Below are 19,978 nucleotides of genomic sequence, written 5' to 3'. Positions count from 1 at the left end.
AGATTACTACTGCTTTAGAGAAGAAATAGTTTGAATGAAAAGTGGTGGGAGACTGTCCTAGCTGGTCTAGAGAAAGCCAGACCCAACAGGAGCTGTGTCAAGGAAAGGAAAAGCTGTAACATCTCCAGGGAAGTTGGACACACAGGCTCATCTGAGATACCTCTCCCATAGCTCTTGCCAACACTGAATCCTAATGACTCAGCTGAATTCTGCCTAGAATTAAAAGAATAACTGCCTACACAGATCTTGAATCACACTATACTTGATGCTCACCTTATTGTACAAAAAGTTGTGTCTGTAAGGGCTATAAGGATTCTCATGAACATCACACACAATAGAAGAGAAGTGGCTGAAAGTCCAGGGTTTGGACAGTCAGTGAGGGAGATGGAGGGAAGACACAAAGGGGACTTAGCTGGAGGGATCAGTTTAGTTGGATAGAGAAGGTTTAGGAGACAATCTTCTATGAAAAAAAAAAGAAAAGTAAACAGAAACAAATTAATGGGTGCAAAAAAAAGAAGTCTGGGCAGAAAGCAAAGTGCTTTTCTTGCAGCATTTTATGTCTCCTAGATCTTGATGGATCCAGGAAAGGTACTGAACTTTTATGCCAATACAATTGATCTACACTAAACATTTTGATTGGCATGAAAGTGCACACACAAAAACCTGCAGTAGATGTCCCATTAATCCACTTATACTTTGATTGACTGGGGTCCAGTGCATCTCCCTCCTGCAGCTCAACTGGTGCTCAAGCGACAGAAAAGAAAATCCCTAAAGGATCCTGTGCTAGGATAAAATCATCATATTTAGGGGATTTAATAAAACAGGAACAAGACCCATGTAAAAATGGTGTCTGAAAGGTAAAAAAGATAGCTGTATCTGTATATGAGCAGGAGCACTCCAGGGTTTTTAGCAAGACTCCAACAAGACTTTTGAGACATTAAAGTGTTAAACCAGTGAAGGTGCATAGACAATATTTTTTGCTGCTCTAAGTTGTCAGTAGTTAATAGTGTTTCTGGTTAAGAAAACTCAATATGTATGCTCTTTTTGCACCTAAGGTTAAAACCCTTTTTAAAAAGAGATTTTCAAAAGAATTGGGATAGAGTCAAGGAGGCATACCCAGGTTTTGGCACACATCTTGCACTTAGATTTTGTCAAGGCTGTTGACATAATACATCCTGGATTCTCACTTAGTTGGCTGGCTGTCTAGACCAGCAACTCCACTGTGCTGTGCCTTTGAGCCAAAGAACCAGAAAATTTGTGACAAGAGCTGTGATTAGTTCCAGCAGAAGCTAATGCATTGCCCACCAAAAGAGTGAGCATGGGCAAACAGAGGATCAGAGCTGGGCAGCAGCCCAGCCACTTCACACAAGCCTTGCCTCCTGCCGTGCCTCTTCAAAGGCACCAGGCCTGCCCCTATTAATGCTAAACCTTTGCAAACTGGTCACACAGGTTCACACCAAATGGAACTAATATCTCTTTAGTTCATCCTTATCATTCTTCTTCCATGTCCCGAAGTAATTTATTTTTTAAATGACAAAGGGGTCTGTAAGCATTCTTGCTAATAAATATTTGCAAGCATATGAATTGTCTAACATTCCTTATGAGTCATTTCATATAATTATGTAGCAAAATGCTTAACTTTCCTCCAAAAAAAAATTGTTTCCCTAATTTCAAATCAAAATCTTCATAAAGCTGTCATATGAGCACTGTTGCAGATTTATTTCCAGTTCCAGTGTATTTCATGGTTCTTTTTTGAACAAAGTGAAACATACTTAGAAAAATCCTGGATGCTATTGAAATGTGCTAAGAGAAAAAAAATTCTTTCTCATGATGGGAAAAACATAATGTCTAGTAAAGGCATCTAAAAATGTGGGAAGCTTAATACTGTTGGATTGGAACCTCAAAAACATTACACTCTGTCTGTAAAAAGTGTTTGAGGGGTGGATATCTACTAGGTAACAGTAATACCAGTTGTATAGGTCCTCAGGGTGGGAAAAAAAACAAAAAGAAAAGGTGGCAGCATATGCTAACATGAAAAAAAAAAAAAAGCCAAAATAAACTGGAGCTTTTCCTTGGTTTATAAATTTTATTGGCACATGAGTCTAAATCTATACACACTGTGCTCAGAACACAGATGATGTGATATCTGTGATATCTGTGATATCTCACAGATATCTGTGAGCTGAACTACATCCTTTCTGGATGATCTTTGCTAATTTAGATTTTTTTTCTCTGTTAATTACTTTGGATTATCTGCGTGAGATCATCTACCTGTTAAACTAAAAACTATTCCATTCTAAAGGAAATTGACTTTTCCACATAACGATATTTCTCAATGAAATGAAAAACAAACAAGCTACTCTCTGGTGTGCAGAACACCTAGAGTGTTCAACAGAGGGATGTGAAGCTGAAGGTCAGCAGTTACAGCTGGCTGCATCATTATGTCTCAAACTGAATGTCACCCACACAGTCACCAGTGCTCAGTGTCACACTGAGAGGTTCAGCAGGGCAGGGAGGTACTGCAGAGGTCTAAGAAAAATCAAAAGAGATAAATTAATAAAGCTGATGTCATCTGGAATCACATCTACTCTCTACCCTCCTCAGAGATGCAGCCTGAAAGGGTCTGTCCTTTCAAGATGGGCTACGTGAAGGAGAGGCAGCAACGTTACCTAGCGAGGTTGTTGTTGGCAACAGTATTAGAAAGAAAGGAAAAGAAAACTCAGAGAGAGAAAGAGAATAGAAATGTAAGAGCTGAACCTCCCATGCATGACTGGGAAAATCTTCAAAGAAAAACAGGGAAAATCTGTAACAGTATGAGCACTTTAGCCCACAGCCACAATTAATGTCTCCTAAGTTCTTATCTGAGGACAGAATAGCACCGGCTCTTCCACAGAGAACAGAATGCCTAACTTCCAGTCTCCTAGTTTTAATTCCCAGCTCTTATATCCCATGCAAGCAGTAAATTTACCCAATTTGGGGAGAATATTGGCAGGAAGAACTCCCCCTCTTTAGAAGTGAGCCAGCATGCAGCCAAAAATGCTTTTACTGAGAGCAGGTGAAGGGGGAGAATGAGTCATTAGTCTTTACAGGCTAAAAACCTCACAGTTAGAGACAACCAGAGCAATTTTCAAGCTGTTGTCTTGGCACCAAGCCCAGTTCCACAGTCAGTGCTGCAGCCCTCCTACAGGCACTAAAATCCCTCAGGAAATTTTCACAGGTGCTGAAAGATTGTGAACATCCTCACTTGGGCATCCAAGTCCCCTCCACCCACAAGGGATATGATACCAGTACCATGAACCTGCTCTGGGAGGCAGGAGCTGAAATTAAGAGCATATGCTGTCTTGTTTGGCACTTCAGTGTTTTCCCTAGATCTGCATATTATTATACTATTAATTGTTCTATGAGACCACAACGAGAATCATATAGCCATATCTCACACTAACAAAACCAGTTTCTGTTAAGTGAATCCATTTGAATACAAGTCATTACTTCTTTTTTCAGAGCAAAGATGTCTTCACAAAGATCTTCTAAAATAGCATGTATTTTACAGCAACTTGTAATATTACTTAGCTTAGGACAAAGATACCAATTTATCAGTACTATAAAGCATACAACAATTCATTTGCATAAAGGAAGCAAAACTGAACCTATTAATTGTGAAATCAATTTTTCCATCTATTAAAGACAATGCAGGGGGTTTTTTATTCATTTTAATGTGTAGCTTTCATATAAATAATTTTGCCTTCTACTGTAACAACATTAGACTTATTATGCTGTCAGTATTTCAGTAATATGTGCCACAAGTAATTTATAAAGTGTAAGTTGATTGGTTTCCAGAGTTAGCTTCAAATGTCATAATGCTTCAAACCCTGGCAATAACCCCAGGTTTGTATTTGTCTGAAAAGAGGAAGTTTGGTAAACTTTCATTAGTAAAGCTATAGCCATCATAATCAGTGTCCAGCCCTGATGAAAGGGAGGTCTGAACTGCCTCTGCCTTTACAGGAAGGCTCTGCTGAGGTGCCCTAGAGCAAAAGCTCTATAGTAAAATGTCCAGATAACTCTCTTGCTCTTTCATGCCAGGAAATGGCAGCACAGCACCTTGGAATCTGAAGGCTTTCAGTAAGTAAAAGTGTGAATAACTCACTATCAACTCACCTGTAGTCATTGAACTCAGATATTCACTGCCAACCTCAAAAGTTCAAAGTCAAACTAAAAATCACTATTTTTTATTCATTTTTTCTTATACTTTATATAAACTCTACAGTCTATGGAAACCTTCTGATGCCACCCATATATGTCACTGAAACCCACTCATAACCACAATTATTTTCCTCTGTACTGCTGCAGTACTCTCGAGGAGTTCTTGGATTTTTCTACATCAAATCAGAGCTATGGAGAGGAATGGAAAGAGATAAAATTAAATTCTTAATTAAATTCTGTTTTAAAAGGAAGAAGAGGGGGCTGCCATTGCAAAAATGTCTAATGTGCGTAGAGAGGCACAGGAGTAAGAGAAATTCAATTAGTAAGGTATTTTATTCACATTGTGTCTGACAAGAGGACTATTGGCTTCATTTTACTTCCCTCCAGATGGAAGATCCGGAACATACTGGATAGGTTAATAACAAACTCTTACAGGGACATTCAGATTGTGTATCATATTTAGGGGTTTTTTCCCAATAATGCACACAAACACAAATGCATGGGGAAAGGCTGTCACAGCCATTTATCTGGAGTTTCTCTGAGATAATGCCTCATACAGGTCAGCACAGTCCAAGATGTGTTTTTGCAAAGTGATCCTACAGTTTCATGCAGAGGGCTGTGGGAGAAGACAGCATCTTTGCTGCCCCAGCATCACATGTGGTACAACTGTACCCTCAGTCTGTGGAGGGACATGGACATGGACCTGGGGGAGAAATGGACTGGGGGAGACATGGACTGGAAGTGGAACAGAAACACACTGGGGCTCCCCTGCAGTCTGCCTTGGAGAAGAAGTTGTGAACCTTGCCCTGTCCTCACTGTCATTTCTCTTCAGAGAGGTTTCAGGTCTGGGCCCCAGATGAAGGCAGCACTCTCTAGTAGATACGACCTAGACATCTGTTTGATAGGGAAGCACAGGATTTCCACCCTCTTTTTTACAATGTTTCTTACAGATGTCATGAAAAGCTCCTCTCCTCAACATACAGGTGTTTACATCACCAAAGAAAAATGGCCCTGTAGAAAGCCCAGCTGCTCATCTCAGCTTGAAGACTTTCCTTTAGGATCCAGGTGCCCCTTAGGGAATCATCTCACTTTGCCAAAAAAAAAAAAAAAAAAAAAAAAAAAAAAAAAAAAAAAAAAAAGAAGAGACAGGAGCAAAACAAGGATCTATGTTTATTCCTTCATCATTCCTTCATTTCCTTTAGGGAAATTAGCTGAGGCTACAAAATCCTTCAGAGTGAGAGCTACTCACCTGCTCAATATTTTGATCACTGATTTCTTCAAGGTACTTTTTAAAAGGATTGGGTTGATAGGACTCCTCCTTTTGCTGTGTACTCTTTGCTTTCACCAACACGGGACGAATAACACCAGGTTTTGTCTTGACCCATAGCACACCCAGGAGAAAAGAGATGGAAGAAGAATCACATAAAACACCTTACCATTTACAGAATATTTGTTAGACAAGTCAATTCTGGTGGGGCTATACTGACTATATTTAAAAAAATTTTCTTAATGATGTGTTTCACCACCAAAATTATTCAGGTGTCATGCTGCCTGGACTACTTCTAATACAGATAGGGTGGAAAAGTGCCAAGAACTGCTTTTAGGCACAGAACTTCATCACTGGCATGTGTTTATTACTGACAAAAAATAGCTACAGAGCTGTCAGACCGTGGTTTGTGGGTTTTGCTGGCTGTTTTTTCTTTCTGGCTGTTCAGCTGCAGCTTGATTAGTTCAAGTCACACTTTATGCACAGCCACACATCTGCTTTCACACTGGGCTCCTCAAAACAGTAACTGTGAAGGAAACAAGGACAACCTGTGATGCTGTTAGCTTACACCCAGGCAGAAGCATGTTAGGAAAAGTCTTATTGGGGAATAATACCAGTGATTGTGTGCTGGATGTTATGGAGTCATAGAGTCACTGAATCACAGGATAGAAAAGACCCTTACAATCATTGAGTCCACTCATAAACGTACTACTGCCAAGTTCACAACTAAACCATGTACCTGAGCACTCCATCTGCATATCTTTTAAGTACCTGCAGAATATTGTGTCCAATGAGTGGAAATGTTAAGACAGAGTACCAAAAGTGGAGACATAATACTGATTTCAGGTACTGTAAATGATACACATGTAGAATAGATTTTTTTTTTTATTGGAAAAGGCCTCTAAGATAATAGAGTCCCACCAATGACCTACCACTGCCAAGTCCACCAGTAAAATATATCACTAAGACCCACATCTATATATCTTTTAAATTCTTCCAGGGATGGTGATTCAACCATTTCCCTGTGCAGCCTTGAAGAAACTTTTCTTAATGTTCAATATAAACCTTCCCTGGCATGACTTAAGGCCATTTCCTCTTGTCTTATCACCACCTTGCTACAGTCTTCTTTCAGGCAATGGTAGACAGTGATAAGGCTCCCCTGAGCCTCCTTTTCTCCAGGCTAAACACCCCCAGCTCCCTCAGCTGCTCCTCACAGCCCTTGTGCTCCAGACCCTTCACCAGCTCCACTGCCCTTCCCTGGACTCACTCCAGCCCCTCAATGTCTTGCTCACAGTGAGGGGCCCAGAACTGGACCCAGCACTGGAGGTGTGGCCCCAGCAGTGCTGAGTACAGGGGGACAATCCCTGCCCTGCAACTGCTGACCACACTATTGTTGATACAGGCCAGGATGCCATTGGCCTTCTTGGCCACCTGGGCTCACTGCTGGCTCATTCTCAGATGCTGCTGACCAGCACCCCCAGGCCCTTTCCCACTGGGCCCCGTTCCAGCCCCTCTGCCCCAGCCTGTAGCTCTGCATGGGGCTGTTGTGACCCAAGGGCAGGACCCAGCACTCGGCCTTGTTGAACCTCATACAATTGGCCTCAGCCCATCTACCCAGTCTGTCCAGATCCAGATCCCTCTGCACAGAACCCTCCTACCCAGAAGATCAACATCCAACTTGCAAACTGGCTGAGGGTGCATTAAATCCTCTCTCACAGATCATCAATAAAGATACTAAGCAGAACAGACTGCAATACTGAGCCTTGGGGAACACCCCTGGTGGCTGGCCACCAGCCAGTTAACCCCATTCCCCACCACTGTCTGAGCCTGGCCATCCAGCCAGTTCTTCTCTCCAGCTCCCTCTGAGGTTCCCCTGGCTCAGGGAGCCCCTCTGTGCACCTCACTGCAGCGCTCCACTGCCAATCATGCCAGCACTAGAGCCACTCACCTCGGTGACAGTGACAGTATCTTTAAGAGTTCAGTTGGAAAAGTACAATTTTAGAGGATCTGATCAGCATGGATATGTGATACTCATCATTTCAGACAAATTGGATTATTTCACCAAGAAAATATTCCTTGGTCATCAACCAGTGAACCAAAAAATTTGACTATTACCTTCTCAATTTAGTATATCTGTGATTTTTTTTTTAATTCTTACTGTAAAATCTGACAAGATGGATTGTGGCATAAACTCTAAATAGAGGCTAAGGGATAATTTTGAAATAGACATGTTCAGTGAGCCAAAAAAGGAAGAAAAAGTACACTTTCTCACTGGAATTTAGAAGTAGTCAAGTCTTCCAAGATCCGTGATTGAATTTAAACTTTTAAATGAGTCCATTGTATTCTCTTCTGTTATGACAAACCCATAGAAAATAAGTGGTCTCTGTCACAACTGATGAAGGTAGTAACAACAGGACTGCTGCTGAGGTCCTTCTGTGGTTGCAGCACAGAGAAGCAGCTTGCCCAGCTGGGACTGAGAAATAAGTGTTGTCACAGTTCCCCATCCTCAGTATCCAACCAGGTATAAAAATGAAGAGAAGAAACTTGATTCACTATTAGATTTATTTATAAAATAAATACATATGTTGTGTTCTGTCTGTATAAGTTGGACTGTTCTGCTCCCCCTATCATGTAATGGTTCTGCCCTGGCTCTCCCCTCCCTCCTTTGTGCTGCCAGTTATCCCAACTCCTCCCCAGTTGCCTTGGAGATCAATGTACCCTTTCTCAAATCCCTCCCCGGTGCCCTGTCTGTCACTTGGTGCTCCCACCCTTCTCCCTAGAACTCTCTAGAAACTTCCAGCTAGAGCATCGAGTGATTGGCTCAGGGGCCGGGGCCCCACCCTCAAGTTATCCCCATTGGGGTTCTCCCTAAGTCAATCTTTTGTATCCCACTCCCCTCTGAAACCCTATTCATCCAAGGACTGACTCCTCCCCTGTGTCCCTCCCTCCTTATAAGCTGTTGCAACTCCTTCCTTGTTCTCTTCGGTTGTTGGTTTCCCCTGGGACCCAATAAGCCTGGATTCACCACAGCTGGAGAGCGCTCTCTTCTTATTTCTGCTGACTGTAGCCACAAGCCAAGCCACGTCCTACCACAAGCTGCGCTGCTGTCATAGCACAGAGCATTTGCCTCAGGTGCTGTCCTGAACCACAGAGATCGGGACAGTGCCCCCATACTGCTAGCAGTGCTGGATAGCTAGCCGGGATGTGCAAGGACAGTCTTTCTCCAGCTGGACCACTTCATACGTATACTCAATAATACCCTGCTGTCTATTTATAATAGCAATACACTTCATCAGTCAGTCTGGAAAAAGAGAAGTTTACTATGAAAGTAAGCTTAAAATGATTCAGCTGAGATTGCTGGATGTAGTGTGTAAACTGAGTCATGGATCCCCTTAAAACAGGATCTGCAGGCATCCAGCAATGTCCGTTGAGGGGAGGGTGCAGAGGGTGTTTTGTGCTCTGCTTCTGCCCTGGGAAAGGACAGAGCTCAGCCCAGGGTCTGAGGTGAAGGCAGCAGAGGCAGGCATAAGCATAACACTCCTGGGCAGAGCAAGGCCCAGGGAGCAAAGTATCTTCTCTTACATTAGTGTTTTCTACTCTCCCTCCTCTCCACATATTGGGGCCCTTTCATTTGTCTCATCAAGCAAGAAAAATACTCAACTGAAAGCAAAAAAATCAGCCATGCAGTGATACTAATTTTTTTTAAAGAGTAGTAACTGTCAAACTGGATCAAAAACATTTTCATTACAAAGATCAACTTTTTCAAAGATGCAGTGCTTATTACTGAATTGCTAGTCCATATTTCATGACTATATCTTTGTAGGATGCTTATTTTTCTATCAATATTTCTGTAAAGCATCCGTAAAATGTCTGGTTTTCGAAATAAATATAAATTTAAAAAGAAAGGTGCAGTTGCTATCAAGTCATTATTATGCAGACAAAGGACATGTTGTCTTCTGGCACTTCTCCACACCATGTAACCACGCAATCAAAAGCCCATTGTGGTACCTGAAATCATCAAGGATGAGCTACTCTCCTTTTGTAAGAAACCTCTTCCAAATGCATGCTGTAGAAATGCTTTTAAGGAAGCATTTTCTAAACAACATCATGTACTCAAATGCTGGCTGAGTCATATGTTTATGTCTAACTCTGCTAACAGAGTGACAGATATCAGCCAACAACCAGAATTCTAAACACTTTATTAGCACTCTGACAAACTACATAAAATCTTTGATCCAAAACTAAGAACTTGAACTCTTTCTTTGATGACAAATGTCCCAGCTGACATGCTGAGAAACAATTTAAAACTAAGTTTTGCCAAGGAAACTGTTGTTATTCCTACAACAACATGAAAAAATGGTAAAGGCTGTCATGGTAGCACTGGGCTGCCATCATATGTGCACAGAACTTTCAGCAAATTACACAGGGCCAAAACACAAGTTCCAGAGCTGACCCATAATCAGTGATACTGACCCAGTGCCAGGGAATTCTCTGGCATGGGTTTGGCCCAAGTGAGCAAATGCACAAATAGAAATAATCTACAGGCTGGGCTGGGGTGCAGGGCCACCCTCCCTCAGGAACTGAAGGTTATTTTGTGTGAAAATAAGCCTTGCATAGTATTTGTCCAAAAAATGAGAAGACTGAATGTTGGCAGAGGTATGGGCACATTCACCTCTAATTTTCTCCCCCGTTATTATCACCCTGGTTGCCCCTGGGATCTTGCCGAAACTGGTGCGTCAGGTCCCAGTTGCAACCCCATTCCATCAGTGACAGAACAAGGGAGATTGCTTGAAACAGAAAAAGGCAGGTTTAGATTAGGTATTAGGAAGAAATTATTTGCTGTGAGACTGGTGAGGCAGTGGAACAGGTTGCCCAGAGAAGCTGTGGATGCCCCAGCCCTCGTCAGGTTGCATGGAGCTCTGAGCAATGTGGTCTAGTCAAAGGTGTCCCTGTCCACAGCACCAGCGTTGGAACAAGTCACAGAGTTCCGGAGAAATCTGCTTGGGAATCTGGGCTTGAATTATGGATGCAGATAAGACAGAAAAGATTGTCTGGTAAGGTGACAAAGTTTGGTGGTAATACTAATTAGGAGACTAAAAATATTGTTGCAAAGACTTACAGAGAGATCCTAAAATACTGAGTAAATGAATAATAAAAGGCAGGTGAAACATAACTGAATTCAGCATTGACACATTTCACAGCAGAAAACTAAACTACATCCCAAATTTGCTCATGCTCATGCACCAATGAGCTAATTAGCTGAGAAACCAGCTCTCACTACTCAGGAAATATGTCTTGACTTTTTTGTGTATAGTTCTGTGCAAACATTGGCTTGCTGCTCAATACAAGTAGGAAGAACTAAATAAAGTAATATAAATTATTAAGAAAGGAATAGAAATAGCAATAAAGGACCTTATCACATCCTCATGTAAATAGAAAGTTCTGTATTCAGAGCTATACTAGAGCAGCTTATGGTTTTAGTCTCCCAGTCTCAAAAACAAATATCTGAAAAAGATACAGAGAAGGGCAAGAAGGATCATCAGTGATATGAGATAGTATCCATACTTTTCAAAGAGTGACCAAGCAATTTTTAATTTTCTACATGAAATAGACATGACTGGTAGTGCTAGGTCTAGATATTATTGCAATACCTAGAAAAAACTTGCGTTATTTAGAAAGCAAAGAAAAATTATTTGCTATTTCAGTACAAGAACTGAGGTCAAGTCATAGGCTTAAAACAAAGGACTAAAGTACTATATTGCACCATGGATAATTTAAAAGTAAAGTCTACTGCTAGAGAATGTTATAAAGATCAAAATACAACAAAATTCAAAAAGTAACTGGAAAAATCATGAAAGCAGATTAGTCAAAGATTGCTAGGAGAAGAAATTGATTCAGGAAGTCCCTAAGATTCCATTATTTAAAATACAAGGGAAAAATTTCTGATCCACATCTTTTTTCCCCTAAGCAGCTATTAATGATCACCGTCACTTGGGCAGGCTCCATGATTTCTCTTCTGACTCTTCTTCAGAAATTTTGTCTCCAACAAGATAAATTTGTGATCAGAGCTTAAATGAACATCTGATACATAATTTCCCTTTCTTACTTGATCTTACCCTTGCTTTTCACTCATTAAAGCATCTTTGATATAAAATAGATTGTAAGAAGAAAATAGATGGTAGAATAATTTCACATTTAAACAAAACTATATAAGTGGAATATTAAAAGAGTCCAAGAAGCAGCAGCTGATTCTACTGCTGTCATGCACCTCAAGATCCAGCATGACTCTGTAGTTTGGCATTTGGCCCATGGGTTTACAAGTAGTGTCAGGATTTACAGCTACTTGAAACGGGTGTGTAATTCAGCACAGAAAAAATTGTAATTCAGCACAGAAAAAAACCCCAATACAGCTCTGTAGAAGCCATGCAGCTTTGTAAAAAGAAATTGACTGGATTTTTTTTCAAAGGACTAAGGAAGTAAATAATTAATAAAATTTTGTGCTCGTGCAAATTTTGAAAACAGTGTATCACAGCTGTGCTCTACATACCAGCTGACTCTCAGTTACTATAGGCACCGATTTGTAAAGGTTGGCCTGCAAAAAAGATGAATATATACAGTATTACATGCAATGTATTTGTGATTATAATGATGACAGAAAAAAATTCAGGAACAGCACTAGGCTTAACTTAGCTGGAGAAGGTTTTCCCACTGACACAGTGGTATGAAAGAATATAAAACATTCTCATTTCCAGTTTATTTCTAGATATAGTCAAATGCCTGTTAAGATTTTAGGAATTCTTTTTTCCAAGTGCAACAAAATTTCTGGTTTTCGTCTTGATCTAATCTTGAAATTTATATCTTATTTTTCTGAGCCTGCCATTGTCTGTTAATTTGCAGCATCAATCTTTTTAATATTATGAATAGTACTGGGTTGAGTACCTTCTCAACCTTTTCTCACTTTATAGTAGGAGAACCAGAACAATCCTACATAAGCATACATGTCAGTAACATGGACATTCATTTTTCCAGTTAATAATGAGAAATTCCTATCTAGAGAATCATTGTATTATTATTATTAAAAATTGGCAGTATCATCCCTAAAGCCAACAGAGATGCATTATTATTAAATGGTGAATAGAATCATATCAAACACCATACAGTTTTAAATGTCATTAAATTACAACTGTGGTACTTAGTTGTCAGCTGGTATAAACTGAATTTAGTTTTCATACTTCTTAGACACTCGCTGTTTGTACAATTTACATCCTTAAAAGGTTCTGAAGTTCATGAGAATATAAAAGGTAGCTGAGGCCATGGCAAATCTATGACATTGTAATTGTTAAATGGCGGGCTATTTCAACATAGTTTTGTACTTTTTATTACCTATTGAAGTAATTAGCAATATTACCATGTATACATACATATACCTTTACATGTGGTGGTTATAAATAACACTTAAGCATTACTCATAAACAAATTTAAGCTCCTCTTTTAATAAAAAATGCCTTCAAAGCAACATTTTGACAAGCATCTCAGTATTAGATATTGTAAATACAAAAAGAAGATCACTCTATGGAAAACCATTTCTGTGTGTCCTTTCTCTAATGGCCAGAGGACAAACCACTGCCTGGATTATTAACTGGGGCAGAAATAGCCTTTTTACATCCTACTAAGGAAGCAGAGTGAGAGAGGAGGAAAGAACTGTGATGCACCTATGCTATTAAAGACACCTGCAGAGTACAGCAATGGCAGAGCACAGGAGAACCTGGACCCATCAAGTTCAGGCACCACAGCCCAGCCTGGGGACCCCAGTCTGTCTCCTGACACACAAAAAGTTCAACACACCTGTACAATTTATAGGAAAGATTGGCCTTCCAATAAACCTCTGTGTTATTCCCAAATGCATTTTAAATATTGTTTTGTTTCATTCATCTAGAAAGTTCTGGTGGAAACAGAAGAAAAGGTGTTTGTAAGGGTGATTTTCTATGCCATCCCTAGGCTTCCCTAAGCTGGATGCCTGAAATTATGGTATATGTCCATATTTCAGTTTTGGGAGCTGGAGATTTGCACTGGAGTGTTATTAAATACACTCTGTTCTCACAGACTACCTCTGAAGTACACTCTTTTATTTCATTAAAAAGCTCTCCTCTGATATTCTTCCTAATTAGTATGAGCCAGCACAATCTGTCAAGCAAAAATCACAGTATGCAATAAAATATGCATAGTGCCACATTCAGGAAGCAAAATTGAATTGATCAGTCAAGCACTGTGCTGGCATAAAACTGGGAGAGCTCTGTTGCTTTGCCAGTACTGCTTTGATTTGAGATTCAATAGAAATGCTGAATGATGAATAGGAAGCTGAGATTTCTCACCACATGACTAAATGAGTTGCAAGTAAAATGTGGAACCTGCAGTAAGTGTGTATGCTAGAGAGAATTAATATATTAATTGGGTTTAATGTTTCAGTAATTGAATAAATGACTCAATACAGATATTTTCAACATATGTTGGTATGTGGCAAAACAGCTTCAATTCATCTGGGTTTTCAGCCAGCTCTGTATCTTGGAAAGAAAAGTTTGGATCAATCCCAGATTCTGAAGGATAAGCAAGAACTACAGGACTTCTACCAAAGCAAGTCCCCTACAGTGCAGGCTGGGTCCAGAGAAATGCACCCTTCAGCACCCATAACAAACAACACTCATTTACCAAACAGCTAAACTCTTGCCCCAGGCTTGAAGGAAACAACAACAAAGTGTGTGAAGAGGTTAATTTTAACATCATATTTACACAGGTAAAATTATCAACAGACACAGCAGTGAAGAGAGACTCCAGCTGGGATGGGTTTATTACCGTGAGAAGACACTTCAAGTCTCAAATGCCAGCACTGTAATATATTTGCTTGTCTATTCTAGTCAACATCTGATATCACAAGCAGATGCGCGTTCAGACTCACCCAGGATTGTTTGGGAGCAGATAAAGTAAGCATTTTTGCATGCAAAATAGAGAGCAATGGTAAAAGTACTTACATATCTGGTTTCACGCCCAGCTGCTCTCTGCAGTGTTGTTGACATCTTGTAAAAAAACAAACAGATATATAATCAATATATTGAGTTACTCTGAACAGTAACTCCAAGAGATTTTCAACATTCTGAGATTTTATTAATTGCTCAAATTCAGGAAAACTTACGTTTTCCAGAAATATTCACACCATACATGAGACTAAGGCATATTTAAGCTTTGCTTGTATGTTTATTATAGAAAATACTACGAAATTTTACTGCTCAAAAACATTGATCCTGTTCTATTGAGGTTGGCATTTAATGAGAACTCTCATAACAAAATGCTTATTATTAGATAGCCATAAGTATCATTGCCCCATGAAATTGAAGTGACATTTGCTCACAGAATACAAAATATTACACCTCCATGCTTTCATTTGCAAGAATTTGCTTTAATTTGACTAACCCATAACAATTCTAAGGCATATCAGCTCTTTTTATTCTTCCATGTCTATGACCTTCTTTCACCCTCTGTTAAGCACTTTTTGACCTCATTCTGAGATCTTCAACACTTTTAGCTTGGTCCCTATGCTGCATTTATTTGACATTCATGACTGCTAAAAGATGCCTGCCATTCTCAATTGCCCAAGGAAGTGTTTTTTGGATACTCTAACTCAACTTGGTAGCAGGATTTTAACCACTCCAGATTCTTCAGGCATTGGAAAACACACTCAATTACACTATCTGCCCATCCTTCTCCTGCTGTCACATTTCTGTCTTTCAGCCTCCTGGAGTCCAATTCACCCCTGCACGCCGATTGACAGAAGTACTTTCAAAAACAGAAATTAACTTTGAAGTTTATATTCAATATAGCCGCTGAGAAATACTGGACCTGTGCCCTATTCTTGCATGGTGGACTGGACATTCAGCAGGATATTTTGAATGGATTAACTTTTTTGTGTGTTCATCTGCCAGAAATGCCTTTCCTGCCATTTTTAGTTGTATTTCTGCCATTTTCACTTTCCTATAGCTGTGATAGGTAACTTTAATTTAGCTGGAGCAAACTGAATACAGGACCTTCTTCCCTTGGTTAGCCATCCTTCTGAACCCAAAAGGCACATCAGTATAACTTAATGAAACCAGAAGTTCAGAAGGAGAAAATTAACCCTCCCTCTCACTACCTATTTCTTAGTCATCCAGGACGAAGGGATATTGCAGACATCCTCCTTCTAGGAGTGGTGAGACTTAAAATGAAATCGAACTTCAGAACATGTCCAACTATTAATTTAATACTCCCATTATTTTAAAATAAATCATGAACTTGAAAAAAACCCTACGTTCTGAAAGATGCTTCCAGCCACCAAAGCTAGAAACATTGGTTGCTTTGTAGTAAGCACACATGGATGGGATGAAGTCTGGGAGAAGGCCAGAGACCCTGCCATATGGCAGGCAAGGTATGAGAGATTTTTAGCCTCTGAAGCCTTAAAACACTCCTTCATAATATATCTCCTTGTGACTTCAGGAAAGCGTCCTGCAGCAAAGACTGCACTGACTCCAGGGCTACAGTTCTGTCTTTCCATACTTTTTTTGCCACCAAACACTTTTGATTTTGCATTTCTCAGCTGCAGCTCTGAGTTGCCATTAGTTTTATTGTCACAGCAGTCCCTACTGCCTACCGATTTTGCCTGCCTTTATAATTACTTGAAAAGAGCCCTTGCTGTGGACATGGGCTTATTCACCTACCTTGCCAACATCTGACTCTGTGCTCATCTGCAGAAAACTTGGAGAAGACTCACACCGGCGCTGGAAGATTATTTTCAACAGAGAATAGACATGTTAATGCCAAAAGACAAAAGGGAAAGAAGATAATAAGTCCATTCCACATGATGATGGGTTACCATAGTCAAGGGGTCCTGCAGGACTTGATCAATGACAGCACACAACTCTTCTGTTTGTTGTCTGAGCTGGGCAGGGGAGCACATCTGAAAAGGGAGGATGGATCACTCAGTTAAACTTTGCTTTTTTGATTTCAAATATAGATCTGAAAGATAAATAACACCACTACCTCTGAATGAGTGTCCAAAGCGGTGCCTTCAGTCACACTAGCAGGCTTGGTTGGCTCTTCTAATGCCTGCAATTCAAGAGGTATTGGTGTGATACTGAGTTGAAAATTTTGAAAACCAAACAAACATACACTTTTTCCAATACTCTGTTTCCAAAGGTGGCACTTTCTCTTTCACCATGGAAAGATGGAAAAGAAAGAAATTACAGGCCTAGTGATGTTTAGGTTCCCAAAACCTGATTCATAGTGGTATGGGTATGGGTTTACAGAGAAGACAGTATTCAAGCAGGATGAATCATCTCTTTTGGAAAATCAGAAACTACCAGTTCCAATTGTCTTCTCCTTCAATAATGCCACCTCCTTCACAGTAAATGTGACATAGTGAGTGTGCACTGTGTGCCACAGAGGTGTTGGGGGCTGCCTGCTGTGTGTCAACAGAGAGCCACCACCTGTGAGCAGGTGGACAAGGCAGGGACCCAAACACACAGGAGGCTCTTTTTTTCCCTCAGTGGATATTTTCTGTGAAAAGCGTCTCCTGTTTAAAAGAGGATGGTGGTGTCACCTTGCAAAAAAACCAGTGTTTGCCATTCTTGGGTTTTAGCCTGAAATCAGAAATGTATGGAGCAAAATATGTTCCATACTCTATTTGTGATCTCACAATCAGCACATATGCAATCTGTCCAAACAAAACACAAGCTTTTTGTGTTTGGCTATACCGCTCACTTCCCTATACCGGCACTTGGAACAGGTCTGAGAACAGTGGAAATCAGTTTGCCAATCCCTTCACTTTATAAGGGTCACAAAACACCCTCAAAAGCCAAAATCCACTGCTCAGTTCCCTTTTCATCTTCATCCAGCATCTGTGAAGCACATTCTCCCTGCCATCACCCGTTTTTGCTTTGAAGTGATTTTCAAATAGACACCGTGCTGAGACCAAAAATTACTCTGGAAGCCTGCTGATGTATCTGCTGAAGCTGGACTACAGGGAAGGGAACCTCAGGGTTTGTGGAGTTTCTTTGTTTAACACATTATGTTTTTGTAAGGTTTCGTCTTGTTAATTTTTTTTAAGTATAAGAGAAAAAAGAGCATTCCAATAAAGCCCTTTTTCATGCATGTGGGATTCTGCGTGAATGGGCTGGTGCCACTGAGGTGGGTATGAGGGCTGCCAAATACAGGAGATGTATGTGGACCTGTGATGAAAATTTCAGAGTATTTAAAAAATAAAAAAGAAAAGAAGCATACTTATTTCTGAGTTTTACTTTGCTGACTACATTTGATTTCTTTCCTTGTCCAGCTACTGGCAGCATGCATCTGTGTACACCTAAGCGAAAAGTTAGTGACAATTTACTTTTCATAATATTATAATACCACCCACAAATGATCTTGCACAAAAGCACATTCATGGAACACCATGTCTTCTACTAAAATTAAAAGTGATTGCTTTCCAACATTTCTTCCTTTCTCTCTATCTCTTGACAAGTGACAAATGTGTTGGCCTTAGAGTAGTTTTAGTTCAAAAGGTGAAAAGTAAAAGTGATTCACTTTGATATACAGAAATTAATGTAATCTTATCCCAAGACAGAGCACGAAAAGATAAATAGCCTTTCTCATCTCTGAAGTCTCATCATTGTCATCCAGCTAGAGTTTCAAAAAGACAGACAGTCCTGTTGAAGAGGAGGACTCAGCCAAAGAGAGCTCAGCACTGCACTGAAATACAGTGCCCCTGGTTCAATAAGCAATAAAATTAAGTAGAAGAGTAATTTCAGTACCTATTAGGGTCAGGATTGACAAAACAGCCTGATATAGAGGGATGATGAGTTTGAATGTGAGTTAGGAAAAGAAAAACTTGTAATCAATCATGGATTTGGAATGGGGAATTATCTAAGCTTCTCAAAACCCCCAATAAACCAGTAAGATAATAAACATAATAAAGAGATTGTTAAGAAAAAAAAATACAGTTGCTGTTTCATATTCACTTCACCAGAATAGTGGGTGAACAAAATCAAGGGTAAGAAACAACTACCCTGAAGATTTGGGGGAATCTTTCCAGAGAAATTACAGCTACATCCAGAAGTCTCTGTTCAGAACCAAGATGGCTAATTTAAGAATCTATTCATTTCAGAAGCTGAGTTCCCAAATATCTTTCCATTTTGGAGCCTTCACTGACTAAGGAATGCAGGTGAGCACAGCACCAAGGTCTGTGCTCTCCACAGTCCCTCTGAGGTACAGCCATCATGCAGGAGCCATGCTAAAAAAAGCTGCAGTGTTTTCCCTTACTGTACTTTTGGGAAAAGAAAATTTTTATCTTCAAACCAATTAATCTAATTTCATTCACTATTTCATCTTTAATTCTTCTTTTTCTTTCTTTCTTTCTTTCTTTTTTCTTTTTCCTATTTTTCAATTTTTCTTATTTGAACAGCTGAGTTTTCCAAAGAAAGAGTAGAAACAGGAAACTATACTCTCTATAACTATCCTTACCACCTCTACTAAGATAAATGGTTCTGTTTAATCTGTTGTTAGCTTTTCAAAACACATCTCATTTTTTTCCCAGCATGCCTTCTTTCACATTTCCACATAGAAAAAATAAAGAGATAAAAAGTACAACTACATTTTCAAAATTACTGGTGTCATCATGCAAAAATGTTATGATTAATTTCTATCTACATGCTGCTGATTAGCACTATCAACAGTACTCAAGATTCACTTCCTATGCTGATGGTCTAACAGTATTAGAAGTGGAACATTCTTGTTTAGACATTCAAATTTTTGATTATATATGAAACAACAGTGGTACCACAATTTAAAAGAACATCATAATTTAGATAATGAAAATGTAAAGCAATTTAAATGAAATAACCAGTTGCTGAACCACTATTTTTTTTCCTTGAAAAGGGCAATTTTATGGGTGTGATGCATTTGTGCCATTGACATCGTTGATGACTACAACCCTTCCCTCCTCTTTTTTCCTTTTTGATTGCTAAAACTGTATCAGAGCTGAAAGGACACTGGTAAATGATCCAAACACAATACCTAGTATTTCATTAGAAGACTGAAAAGTCCAATGGACTGCATCAATAGAAAGAGAAGAAAATTAATTTTGTGACCTAGATCTGACATAACTTTCTTCTTACTGTATTCTGAAAACCCTGGACTGAGCATATTTTCCCCATCTCTATCTTTTCCCAAGCCCTCAGCACATGTGAAGAAATCCCACCATACAATGGAACTTCACATACCATTGTTTCCTTTAACTTCTCTCTTGAAGATTCTGGGGGATTATACTGAAAATTTTACTGAAATTATACCTACTATTTTCTGTCCCATAAAATAATTAATATTGAAAACTGCAAGGCCCATGAAAAATGAGTGAGCTCAAAGGCTGCTCCTACATTGGCATATTTGATTATTATTACAGACAAACTAGGTCTTTTATTTAGTCCTACAACTGCA

The 19,978-nt window shown here is 39.6% G+C and overlaps 1 protein-coding gene across 1 annotated transcript in view; it reads right to left on the bottom strand.

Moving 5' to 3' along the window:
- The window catches only part of MLIP (muscular LMNA interacting protein), a 103,928-nt gene that overhangs the window by 20,586 nt on the left and 63,364 nt on the right, over positions 1–19,978 (bottom strand). Inside the window, exons 6-11 of the mRNA XM_066545878.1 lie at positions 16,532–16,597; positions 16,365–16,448; positions 16,210–16,269; positions 14,494–14,538; positions 12,015–12,059; positions 5,450–5,575 (exon numbers count right to left, since the gene is read on the bottom strand). Of these exons, the coding sequence (XP_066401975.1) occupies positions 5,450–5,575; positions 12,015–12,059; positions 14,494–14,538; positions 16,210–16,269; positions 16,365–16,448; positions 16,532–16,597 (426 nt within the window). The remainder of the gene's footprint in view (positions 1–5,449; positions 5,576–12,014; positions 12,060–14,493; positions 14,539–16,209; positions 16,270–16,364; positions 16,449–16,531; positions 16,598–19,978) is intronic.

Source organism: Molothrus aeneus, chromosome 3 (genome assembly GCF_037042795.1).
Source record: "Molothrus aeneus isolate 106 chromosome 3, BPBGC_Maene_1.0, whole genome shotgun sequence".
In the NCBI taxonomy this organism is placed as follows: domain Eukaryota; kingdom Metazoa; phylum Chordata; class Aves; order Passeriformes; family Icteridae; genus Molothrus; species Molothrus aeneus.
This window is presented reverse-complemented; position numbering and strand designations above follow the sequence as displayed.